This window comes from Mauremys mutica, chromosome 3 (genome assembly GCF_020497125.1).
Source record: "Mauremys mutica isolate MM-2020 ecotype Southern chromosome 3, ASM2049712v1, whole genome shotgun sequence".
Taxonomy (NCBI): domain Eukaryota; kingdom Metazoa; phylum Chordata; order Testudines; family Geoemydidae; genus Mauremys; species Mauremys mutica.
In genome coordinates this window covers 69699470-69712926 of record NC_059074.1, presented here as the reverse complement: position 1 = coordinate 69712926, position 13457 = coordinate 69699470, and the positions used below count along the sequence as shown (strand labels likewise).

Here is a 13457-nt window from a genome sequence, read left to right as displayed (position 1 = left end):
GAGGCTGTGGGTGTGACTGCCTGGGGCACAGCTCGGTGTGGCAGTGCCTGTCTGTGAGTGACAGGGGGAGGCTGTGGGTGTGACTGGCTGGGGCACAGCTCGGAGTGGCAGTGCCTGTCTGTGAGTGACAGGGGGAGGCTGTGGGTGTGACTGCCTGGGGCACAGCTCGGTGTGGCAGTGCCTGTCTGTGAGTGACAGGGGGAGGCTGTGGGTGTGACTGCCTGGGGCACAGCTCGGTGTGGCACTGCCCTGGCGGAGCCGTGTGCCGGGGCAGGGTGCACGCCCCTGCCTTGCGTGTGCAGAGCGTGGCGGCGGTGCCTGTGTGAGTGAGTGACCGCCCGGCTGTGTCAGGTGACTCGGGTCACGCAGTCTCTCTCGCTCGCTCCTCTGGGAGGACGCGGGGCTCTGGCTGGCTGCTCCGGTCCAAGCACCGCCCGGCCCAAGACCCGCGGGGAAGGGACCGAATCGGAACCTCCCGCGACAGCCGCGATGAGCCAGGTGCCGAGGAAGCCGCAGGAGGAGGAGGAGGAGGAGGAAGATGAGCTTGTTGGGCTCGCGGACTACGGGGATAGGGCCGAGTCCTTCTCGGATGGAGACCCGGAGACCGGCGCCGACGAAGCGTGTGAGTGTCCCGCCGTGCCAGGGGGCAGCGCCGCCACCGCGCCATGCCTGCGGGGCCGAGAGCGGACCCGGTGCTGGGTGTGGGGGCAGGGGCTGGTTCTGTGGGGTGGGAAGGAGACTGGCACTGTGGGGGATGGGGCAAAGCAGGAGCTGGCTGTGTGGGGTGGGAAGGGGCTGGCACCGTGGGTGTGGGAGGATGGGGTAAGGCAGGGGCTGGCTGTGTGGGGTGGGAAGGAGGCTGGCACTGAGGGGGATGGGGCAAAGCAGGAACTGGCTGTGTGGGGTGGGAAGGGGCTGGCACTGTGGGTGTGGGGGGATGGAGCAAGGCAGGAGCTGGCTGTGTGGGGTGGGAAGGAGGCTGGCACTGTGGGTGTGGGAGGATGGAGCAAGGCAGGAGCTGGTTGTGTGGGTTGGGAAGGGGCTGGCACTGTGGGTGTGGGGGGATGGGGTAAGGCAGGGGCTGTCTGTGTGGGGTGGGAAGGGGCTGGCACTGGGGGATGGGGCAAGGCAGGAGCTGGCTGTGTGGGGTGGGAAGGAGGCTGGCACTGTGGGTGTGGGGGATGGGGCAAGGCAGGGGCTGGTTGAGTACGGTGGGAAGGCACTGTCACCGTGGGTATGGTGGGATGGGGCAAGATGGGCTGGCTATGGGGGGCAGGGGCTGGGGTTGACTGGCTCTCTCGGTAGGGTGCAGGGGAAGGCACTATGGCAATGGGGGACTGGGTCTGGGTGTAGGGGAACAGGGAATAGGGCAGGGCAAGGGCTGGTTTTCTGGGAATGGGGAGGAGCTGGCTCTGAATGGGGGGATAGGATAAAGGTATGGACTGACTGGAGAGGGGGCTGGGGCTGGACTGGCTCTGTGGGGAGGGGAAGGCAATGTGGGAATGGGGCAAGGCAGAGGCTGAGTGGTGGGGGTGGGAGAAGAGGCTGGCTCTTTGGGAACAGGGGGAGGGGCTGGCCCTGAGGATGAGATAAAGGAAGGGGTTGGCTGTGTGGGTATGGAATGGAACAGGATTTGGTGATGGGGGGTATAGGATGGGGATAGGGTCTGTTTTCGGAGGGTAAGGGATACTGAGTAGGGAGGTAGGGCAGTGATCACTGTATTGTGGGGGGAGGGAGAGTAAGCAAGTGTGATCATGTCAAAGTTGGCTGTGTTATGGGATAGGAGGCAGGAAGGGAGAACAAGGTAGCTGTATGGTGAAGGGAATGTATGAGGAATAAGGATATATTAGGAAGTATGAACAGGAATGGATGGAAGGACATGGGGACTCAGTGTTCTGATGTGGGGAGGAGAGCAGCACTGGTTATATGTTGGGGAATGGGAACAGGAGACATTCAAACAGAAAAACATCTCCATCTAGTACTTACCATGTCTTCTTCTGTGAAAGTTTTCCATGTATAATATGAATGGACATGGCCTGGTGATGTTTCTTTAAAGCGCCAAGAGGCGGGGAGGACAGATGTCAGGTTATAAAAGGCAGCAGCAAGCAAAGAACTCTGTGTCCAAGGCTGCTCTGCAGCTGTGAATGTCAGTCCCCAGATTTCCAGGCTCTGCTTAAATGTATGTGTGACCGTATACATATATGTGTTGCTGTGGGTGCCTGCATTGCCATTTGCTTTATCCATCAGTGCATGTGGAGGCAACAGTGATGCTACAAAACAAATGTTTGTTGGGAAATACATTACAAAATAGGTAGGCCAGGCCTGTTGCTTTCACTTAGAATGTGCACTGTTTTTCCCTTGAAACACTGTTACATTTTACAAAAGGTGCTTGGAGAATATTGAATATTTCAGGGGGTTGCATTTTAAATACATAATACAAAGCCAAATATTCATTGATATACAGACTGATATGGTGTAATAGGTATTGTTGCTTTTAAAACCACTTAAAAAATCTGCATAAGGGATTTTCTGTGTTAGTGTGATTATTTTTTCAAACTACTTATTTATTTAGGAAGTTTTAACAAGTTTACAAATCCTTGCCATGTAAATATCAGAAACAAAATAATTCATTACAACAGTTAGCTTTCGTTTAAAGAGATATTATACAGGACTATATTCATCCAATCTTTCTGTTTAACAGGGTATTACCATATTACAGAATGAACATTATAACACGTCATTTCTAGTGATTTTTATTATATCGAGTGAAATCTCTGTATACACATTTAACAGACCAGGTATGTCTATCAAATATCAATATTCAAAAAAATTGGACAGGTGTACTGGTGTTTTTGCAGGTGAATGTACTATGTCTGAATATTGAATAAAATGCAAACAGCTAAGTATCTATCTGTCCTCTGTCTGTTTTGCTGGGTACATAATTTGTGTGTTAATTTTTCCATAACCACAGTCTTCCATATTTTTTGAAGCATTCCTCCATAGTTGAACTATTTTTCTTTTTACAATGAGATGCTACCAATAACCTAGCAGCTACTAGCAGATGAGAGATTAATTCTTTATTTCTTTTGTGTGACCATTTCACTAGAAAGTCCCAGAATGATTACCAAAGGATCATTTGATAATAAATATCCAATAGTTTGTGATATGTGGCTACAGATTGCATCCCAATGCTCTCTAATGACTGGACATGTCCTGCATACAATCTCATCTTTCACCACAGTTTCTCAACATTTATCTTCATATAGTCCCTCTCTGTTTTTAACCTGACTGGTGTGAAGTACCATTGAAACAGTATCTTAAAGAAATTTTCTTTTGTTGTGCTACAGATGGAGGTTGCTGGTCCTCTTCGACAAATCAAACCTAATTCCTCTGGAGTAATTTGTCTAGCCACATCTTTTTCCCAACACGTCATATATGAACACTTTTGTTAGGAAAGGTGTCTGCAAAGATCGATATAAATTAGTTATAATTTTTTTGTTTTCTAATCAATAGCCTGTTTATTTTTAAATAACCAAATTTGTGTAGTTTAAGATTTGCTGTAGACAAGTAATCCAAAAGACCTTACTGAGAAGAGAATGGTGATTATTTCTCAGTAGACCCTGGCTGTCACTGCAGCAGTTTAAAAAAAAAACCCCTCTAGAAAACATTTTTTTTCGTAGTAGCATAGTAATATTATATTTAACTGATGCAAACAGCTGTGTCCCAGAAACATCTGAAGGAGGCAAAAGCACTGAGGGAGGAAATCTCCATGAGGATCTCCTTATGGAATTGATCCTCTGTTGTTCCTTCAGGGTACCCTTTTTTCCTTGAATGAACCATGAGACCCTCTTCTAAACTGGATGGCTCTCTGGAATCCACAGGTGGGTAGGGCAATTCATAGAGACTCTATGCCTCCATGCAGGCTCTGGCCACCAACAGCTCTCTTGGAAATCCAGTGGATCTGGCCTGCCTGTTGTTTCTGAGGCATGCAGAGGGCATAGTCTCTATAGAGGGAGCCTGGAGCTGTGTTATCTCCTTTACTTAACTTCCATTGGGCTGGAGGGAAAGATCTTTCTCTTTCCCTTGGCTTACCCGTACCATTCTCCAGGACCCAGGGAGCAAACTCTGCAAAGATCAGAGTCACGGATCCCTCCTTCCCATGAAAGAGGAGTGGAGGAAGATCAATATATGGCAGATTAATAACTTTTGGAAAAAGTTTAGTTTGCTTTGTCGCTGTACCCCACCATATCCACATAGGGGTTATGATTGTACGTGCACAGGGAGTTTCTGAACGTACTGTGGATCACCTCCCAAGACTAGTAGTTACTTGCCCTTTGGCTGAACACTGGAAAATGTTAGTGCATAAAACACAGCAATCTTCCAGCTTTCCACATATAATCATTCTTTGTTCTTCCATTCAAAGACCTCAAAGCACTTAATTTTGTAAAGCCTCACAACCCACTTGAGATGTATGTAATAAAAAATCTTCTCATTTGCAGTTGGGAAATCGTACTACAAAGCACCTACATGACTGGCCCAAAGTTATACAGGGGTAGAATGCCAGATCTGGTGGGTCTGTGGCCGAACAGAACCCAGATCTTCTGATTCTCAGTTCTTTAGCCACAAGAACATCATCCCACCCCCACTTCTAGTATGTATGAACTAGGGTTGTCGATTAATCACAGTTAATTCATGTGATTAACTCAAAAAATTAACCATAATTAAAAAAATCACAATTAATCAGTTTTAGTCACACTGTTAAACAATAGAGTACCAATTGAAATTTATTAAATATTTTTGATGTTTTTCTACATTTTTGAATACTTTGATTTCAGTTACAACACAGAATACAAAGTGTACTGTGCTCACTTTATATTATTTGTATTACAAATATTTACACTGTAAAAATGATAAAAGAAATAGTATTTCAGTTTACCTCATACAAGTACTGTATTGCAGTCTCTTTATTGTGAAAGATCAACCTACAAAAGTAGATTTTTTGTTACATAACTGCACTCAAAAACAAAACAATGTAAAACTTTAGAGTCTTCAAGTCCACTCAGTGCTACTTCTTGTTCAGCCAATCACTAGGAGAAAAAAGTTTGTTTACATTTACAGGAGTTAATGCTGCCTGCTTCTTATTTACAGTGTCACCTGAAAGTGAGAACAGATGTTCACATGGCACTTTTGTAGCCGGTATTGCAATGTATTTACATGCCAGATATGCCAAACATTCATATGCCCCTTCATGCTTTGGCCACCATTCTAGAGGACATGCTTCCATGCTGATGATACTTGTTTAAAAAAAAATGCGTTAATCAAATTTGTGATTGAACTCCTTGGAGGAGAATTGTATGTCTCCTGCTCTGTGGTTTACCCGCATTCTGCCGTATATTTCATGTTATAGTAGTCTCGGGTGATGACCCAGCACATGTTGTTCATTTTAAGAACATTTTCTCTGCAGATTTGACAAAACGTAAAGAAGGTGCCAATGTGAGATTTCCTAAGATAGCTACAGCATTTGACCCAAGATTTAAGAATCTGAAGTGCCTTCCAAAATCTGAGAGGGACCGGGTGTGGAGCATTCTTTCACAAGTCTTAAAGAGCAATACTCCAATGAGGAAACTACAGAACCTGAATCACCAAGAAAAGAAAATCAACCTTCTGTTGCTGATATCTGACTCAGATGATGAAAATGAACATGCATTGGCCTGCACTGCTCTTGGTCGTTATCAAGCAGAACCCATCATCAGTATGGACAGGACACATATCCTCTGGAATGATGGTTGAAGCATGAAGGGACATATGAATCTTTAGCGCATCTTGCACGTAAATCTCTTGCAATGCTGGCTACTGTGAAATACGCAAGGGATATATTGTAATTGTCTCCCACTATTGGGGTGGGACACAGGATAGAGACTAAGGCCTAGTCTACACTAGGGTGGGGGGGGTCGAACTAAGGTACGCGACTTCAGCTACGCGAATAGCGTAGCTGAAGTCGAACTACCTTAGTTCGCACTTCTTACCTGTCCAGACGCCGCGGGATCGAAGTCCGCGGCTCCCCCGTCGACTCTGCCACCGCCGTTCTTGGTGGTGGAGTTCCGGAGTTGACGGGAGCGCGTTCAGAGTTCGAACTATCTCGTCTAGATTAGACGCGATAGTTCAAACTCCGAGAAGTCGAACGCTACCCGTCGACCCGGCGGTAAGTATGGACGTACCCTAAAAGAGGACTATTTGAAAGAAACTTATCAGTTAGCATCTCCAGTAATGTGAGGAAGCTAATATGGTGTATGCTATGTACGACCCTCACTAGTAGAACACAGTAAAGACTACATATTGCTCTCAATGATTACGGTATAAACTCTCTGAGCAAGGCTTTTGTCTTGCTTTTTCTTTGTAACGCAGTGTGTATGCCAGTGGCACTGTATAAATATGCGCAAAACTGCTGTTGATATCTGAAGTCTGTCATGGCTTAAAGGCATCTCCACTGTATAGGAAAGTGCTTCTGGATAGGTTGTTTTGCACAAAACTTGATTTGTGAATACTTCCAAAGGGCACATAATTTAACTAGCATGACTTCTGCAATCTGGATTTTCATGGTTGCAGATAAAAATTAAGATAAAGGATCATGCTGCCCTCCAGTGGAAACTGTTGACATCTTTAGGATTTGTGCTATGTGTAAACCTCAATTTTATAAATGTTAGCCTTTTAAGTAAGAAATATCAATAATTATACTAATTTTATTCTGTAAAGGGAAGAATAGATTTTTTCCCACTTCCAGAGTAAGTGAAATGTGTAGATTAGTGTTTGTCATATTATAACTACAATTCAGAACCTAGTCTGGAAAGTTGTAGCGACGTATCTACAGGCATTTCTGTGGCAAGCTGGGGAGGGCCTTGTCATGCACGCAATAAAAGAATGTGGGCGGACAATGTATCTTCCCATTCCTCTACATATAAGGTAATTTCCAATCTTCTCAAAGGAAAATGCTCTAGCAATTCTGCCATCTCATCATAGGTCTGAAAATATAATTTATCTGTCTCCATCTCTGAAACTTGAAAAATAAGAAAGATAATTTTCAGTCCTAAAGCAATAGAATTCACATCAATTGTTTTTAAGTATAGTTTTAACATTAAGCAGTCTTTAAATTAGGATTCCAGAAAAAGTGTAGCAGTTTGGCAAAGTTTACCTAATATGACAATTCATTTAAAAATTCAGGTCATTAAGAATAACTGGTTTTGGACAATATAATTTTTTTTATTCTTTGAAACATGCAAAAAAGCACAGACTAGAAGGAACGCAAAAGAGAGTCTTTCATTCAAAGTGTTTTTTATTAAATAAATCAAACAGATTTTCACTTATGATCTTGAGTTGGCCAAGACAGTTAGCAAATTTCCCGATAGAGGTATAACTACACCGTAATTAAAAAACCCACACTGGCCTGTGTCAGGTGGCTTGTGGGCTGTTTAACTGCAGTGTAGATGTTCAGGCTTGAACTGGAGCCGGGCTGTGGGCCACTGCGATGTGGGAGGTTCTCAGAGCTTGGGCTGCAGCCCAAGCCTGAATGTCTTCACCACAATTAAACAGCCCCTTAGTCCCCAGCCCTGCGAGCCTGAGTCATGGGGCCTGGGCCAGCTGCAGATATCTAATTGCAGAGTAGGCATACCCTATATAAAGACATGTACATACACATTGATGCGACTGTACTGTACATTTTGGAGCAGTGGGAAACTTTCAAACACCTTTTTTTTTTCTTTTCTAGGAAAAAACAAACTATGAAGTCCCAGAACTTTGGTTTGTTTTGTCCACAAGACCATACCTCCAGCAATGGAATTATCACAATACCATGCTAGGGCAGTGGTTTGTTATTCATGAAGAAGAATGGGGTCCCTCCCTTCTCCCTCCACTCTGAATTGCCAACACCACTTTCTGCAGCAACTATGTTTTACTTGGAGGGCTTTCATCCATGTATTATCCAACCTGACACTGTTTAACTTGTGGTATCTAATGGGTTCATAGTACAAGGTGGTACAATTACAGGCCTTTTAAAATTATCTAAAAATCATGGGATCCAGGAGTTACAGCATCATTTGCACTTAACCTCAACCATTCTGATAACACTATGTCTCAATCAGTGGCTGCCTAGTCCAGCTGCTCTTGAGCCAGTAGGTGGTGCCAATGTGATGCTCTGTACCAATACAGACAAGATATTAGTTCCCCTGGAATAACACTTGAGTAATTAACACAAGACACATAACAGGGTATGTACTACATTTTTTTACATGCCTGATGTGCACACCCCAAGCATGTGTACTTCAACTAGCATACCCAATTTTTGGAAGAACATATAGGCTCGATGACAACACATTGCTTACACTTTATAGGCGAAATTCACCCCAGTGCAGAGAATCTATACTACTTCAGCCCCTCTTAGGTTCTTGTGCAAGTCTCCCTGTACTGGCATGAATTTTTCCGTCTTGCAAACAAAACGTCAATTTATATAACATTAGTCATCAAGAGGTGCCTGTACTTATTTAACTTTAATAGTATTTCACTTTGAATACATACACTTCTGTAGCAATAAGGGTACATTAGATGACTACCCTAGAATCTTTTATCATGTCATACATAACTATCACATACAGTGCTTTATAGAGATGGGCGTGAGCTACAACATTTCTTTCTGGATTTCAAACCTTCCAAAGCTGGGAGATGGTTGAGTTTGGGGGAGTTAGTTCAGCTCATTAATTTTTCTTTAGAAATTGGAACTGAGTTTGAATTTCAGATCCTGAGAGTTTGACTCTGGATCCAGAGTTTTGGATTCAGTCCCATCTCTGATTACATACTAAATGCTTGGTGATCAGAAGATGACATTCAAGTATGCCAGTCACTGAGATAATTTTCCTTACCAGATTCACTTAGAGTGCTTCCCTGAATTAAGTCAATTATAAATTATGACAGGTCATTAGTTGTAAAATGTTTATTGGGGAATCAATACTGTGACTGGATCTCAGATTCGTACAGTCCAGGACATCTTTTCTGAAAAGAAATCTCAAACCTCCAGATATCTTGCAGGTCTCCCTTCCCCAATAACTGTTTCTGCTGAAGGAAAATATATTGTCCTCATCAGCAGTCAAGAACTTGCAGGATCAAATCCTTCATTTGCCATTCCTGAAGTCATTCATTTTGAATTTTGGTACCTTTTCATGAAGGTTGGTCATTTGTCTAAAAAGTATCATTTTTTGGTTTTTGATCCAAAAGATGTTTCCACAGGAGTGACGGAAGACCAGTGATTGTTACACACACAATACGTGAAGAAAATCTCTTTGCTGCTATAATATACAGTAACTCATCGCTTAATGTTGTAGTTACGTTCCTGAAAAATGCTACTTTAAGCAAAACGATGTTAAGCGAATCCAATTTCCCCATAAGAATTAATGTAAAGTAGGTTCCAGGGAATTTTTTTTCACCAGACAAAAGACTGTATTATATATATATTATATATTATTTGTTTGTTTAAAACTTATACTGTGTGTGTGTATATATATATATATATATATATATATATAAATAAAACTAATACTGTGTATATATATAGTTTGTTTAAAACTTGTACTGTGTATTTATATATATACACACACACAATATAAGTTTTAAACAAACAATATATAACATATACAATATATACAATGTATAATATATACAATATATAATATAGTCTTTTGTCTGGTGAAAAAAATTTCCCTGGAACCTAACCCCCCATTTACATTACTTCTTATGGGGAAATTGGATTCGCTTAACATTGTTTCACTTAAAGTCACATTTTATATATACACAGTATAAGTTTTAAACAAACAGTTTAATACTGTACACAGCAATGATGATTGTGAAGCTTGGTTGAGACGGTGAAGTCAGAGGATGGGATATTTTCCAGGGAATGCCTTACCGCTAAATGATGGACAAGCACTCGACTGAGCCCTCAAGGGTTAACTCATTGTTGTTAATGTAGCTTCACACTCTACAAGGCAGCACAAATGGAGGGAGGGGAGACAGCATGGCAGACAGAGACACACACCCTGTGTGTGTGAGAGAGAGAGATGCGCATTGCCCCTTTAAGTACGCTGATCCCACTCTAAGTACATTGCCTTTTTAAGTAGATCCGCAAGTTGAGACAGCAGCTGCTGCTAGCAAGCTCCCTCTGTCCTGAGCCCTGTTGTGTCCCACCCCTGCTCTATGGAGTTGGGGTAAGAGGAGGGGCAGAAGCAGGGGGGAAGGGGACACCCTGATATTAGTCCCCCTCTTCCCCCCCCACCCCCTCCCACATAGCAAGCAGGAAGCTCCTAGGAGCAGCTCCAAGGCAGAGGGCAGGAGCAGCACGTGGCAGTGGGAGGAGGGACAGCAGAACTGCTGGCAATTGATAGCCTGCTGGGCGGCTGCCACACAGGGAACTTAGGGGAGCAGGGAGCTGATAGGGGGGCTGCCAGTCCACCCTGGTTCCAAGCCCACAGCAGCTAGCTACAATGGGCTGCTCTTTCTGCAAGCAGTGGACAAAGCAGGCGGCTGCCAAACAACGTTATAAGGGAGTGTAACGGGTCGGACTCACCCCTGCGGCGCCTCCTGCTGGTGCTTCTGGGAATTAGCTCAGTCCAGTGTTTGGAGCACCCTCTGCAGGCTGGTGATCCACCTGTCTTCAGGCCCCCGTGTCCCTCCCTGGACCCAGTGCCTCTTTTCTCTGGGGTGCTGCCCCCTGGCAGTAACCTCTTTTCGCACTGGGCTTCCCCTTTTGTCTCAGGGAACCCCCACCCTCTATCCCTACCTTGCCTCAGTATTGGCTACTGCCAGTCATTGTCTAGCCCCACACTCTGGGGCAGACTGCAGTATCAGCCTACTCATCACTGGCGAGGGTTTGGACCTGCTGCTTTGGCCTACCCCAGGGCTGCCCTCTGCAACCCCCAGTACCAGTTGGCCCTTTGCTAGGCCGCAGCCTGGGGCTTTCTAGGCTGGAGCTCCCCAGCTCCTCAGCCTTTCCCCAGCCCTGCTTCACCCTAGGTACCTTGCCTATAGCCCCTGCAGCCAAGCCCTTCTTCCTCTTTAGGCAGAGAAAGACTGTCTTGGCTTCTAGCTTCCCTGGCCTTCTTATAAGGCCCTTGGCTCAGTTTGGGGCGTGGCCCCAGCTGCAGCCACTTCCCCAGTCAGCCCAGCCTAGAGCAGCCACAGCGCTCCAGCCCTGCCAGGCGGCTTTTAAACCCCTCAGGGCAGGAGCAGGGTCCACCCTGCTACAGGGAGCATTACACAACATTAAATGAGCATGTTCTCTAATTGATCGGCAACGTAACAATGAAACAATGTTAACCAGAACGACTTTAAGTGAGGAGTTACTGTATCTGTACACTACGCCAACAGTGAACTAACAGTATGTCTTTCATGATGGATGTGAGAGTTCCTGGTCTTTTCTGGTTAAGGTGTTTAGTTGTTGTCAGCATTGTTAGTCTGCTGCAACATTTGTTCTCTGAGGCAGACCACTGGCTGCTGCTATCTTGATCCTTCATGTATGCTGTGTTCATGTGTCTCTTTCCTGTATGTGCTTTATGGTACAGATGAAATGTTGCAGAAGTGTATGAAAGTACTTCGTAATTATATCCAGTACCACGTTTCAGCCTAAGGTCTCAAAACATTTTAAAAACTCGTAAGCCTCATCTAAAGATTTTTATCAATTTAACTATTTTGGTTACCTGCGTAATTTACTGAAAAAGTTAAATTGTTATGTCCCTCATGCTGGAATAGTTTATTCCTCTAAATTTCACCTCTGATGAAAAGCAACCACATCTGGAGTTTAATACAAGCTGTCCAATAGCACACAGTAACATCTCTTCTGTTGGAGATGGAACTTCCAAGAGCCCAATGAGAGCCTCAACGCTGTGCTGAGGCTTTGGTTCAGTACTGACCTAGAAGGAAGACTGTTGCCACCTTCACCTCCTGAAGCACCTGTGGCATGTATTTTCTTTAGAGGGTTACAGTCCTGCATAGGATGGTATGTAACTCTAGCGAACTGAGTCAGCAACAAAAAGTACTACCCTAATACTAAATATACTCTCCTCCACACCTCCTCCTCCCACAAACTGGATAAAGCCAGTAACTGTCTGGATAACCAACAATAATCCTTGCTATTGGATAAAGAGAAATTTAGATTATTTTAAAAAACATTTTAAAAGTATTTCAAGTTCAATTAGACAATAAAAGGACAGTGATATTAGAATCACATTGTTGATGCTGTTCTTAATTCTTTTGCATAGAAATGCAAGGAAGATCACTAGGCAAGTGCTTTCTGAGTCTGTGTCAAGATCCACAAAATTATCCCTCTTGAATCAAAATGACATAAATGGAGGCTTAACTGTAGCCTGGTAATCCCTCTCTCTTTGCATTACTAACGGGATCATCTTTTTTCTACCTACATCAGTACTGTGACAATCTGTCTCTGGTGGTGTTTTTGAATGCTATGGCTATTAACAGATAACATGCCTGCACCTATGCACAGATACATACATCATATGCAAGTTTTCAAAGCTGGATTGCATGTGAGAGAATACTGTCAGTTTTTTAAAAAAAATAAAACCAAATAAGAAAGAAGCAAATTGTTTAAAACAAAGCATTAGTCCAAAAAGAAAGATGCTTCTAACATTTATTTGATAGTTACTGTGCATCACAATTGTGGATGGAAAGACTGAGTCATAAAATGAGAGTGCAATAGAAAACTATCTTGGTTTGTTTTTTAGTTTGAGCTGCAGTGGCAGGTGTTATAAGAATGAAGACTTTTAGGCTAGAGCTATGGACAATAACTCTTCCACGCCAAAAACTACCTGATAATTTTATTATCTCTGATTCTTTTACAGTTTGTGAGAGGCTCTCTGGTCGCCGCCTCATGCACATATACCTGAGGTGATAGATCACAGTGTGTATTAAGTCTGAGTGAAAAGAGGCACGTGCCCCAAAACAGTTTATTATCTAAAAACATGGTATAACAGGTGTGTAAAATAAGCAATCAGGATGGGTGGATGAGGTAACAGTAACAGAAGCATGTTTCATCATGTTATTACACCTTTGAACTGTTCACACAGCTAATCAGCAGTAATAGCAACCTGCTACCTACTGAACCATTTTCAGTCAGCAGTGACTTGTAGGCATTGTCGTAGAGGTGCCTTTTTAGGAAAGATCTGAAGGAGAATAAGGAGGTAGCTATATGGATTTTGAAAAGGAATCTTTCCCTTGTGTATAGGTAAGCATAAGAGAAAGTGTGAAGGGAAGCAGATAAGCAGGTGATGAAGACTGGCATATTTGGCAGAGCAGAGGTAGGGGTTTACCTCATAATAGAACAGTTAATTAGGTAGATCTAAATTAAGACAGGCCATAAAAAAATCAAGGAAAAGTTTGTAAAGTATTTGTTGCAGTGGAGGAGGGAG

At 43.7% G+C, this 13457-nt stretch overlaps 1 protein-coding gene across 3 annotated transcripts in view; it reads left to right on the top strand.

Moving 5' to 3' along the window:
* The first annotated feature begins 216 nt into the window (after positions 1-216).
* Positions 217-13457, top strand: part of RRAGD (Ras related GTP binding D) — a 37513-nt gene continuing 24272 nt past the window's right edge. Inside the window, exon 1 of one of the 3 annotated variants that reach the window (XM_045011424.1) lies at positions 217-622. In XM_045011424.1, coding sequence (XP_044867359.1) covers positions 490-622 — 133 coding nt within the window. In that variant the 5' untranslated portion in view covers positions 217-489. Of the gene's footprint in view, positions 623-12520; positions 13023-13457 lie in introns of those variants that run through there. The other 2 variants (XM_045011427.1, XM_045011425.1) reach the window with 2 other exon arrangements.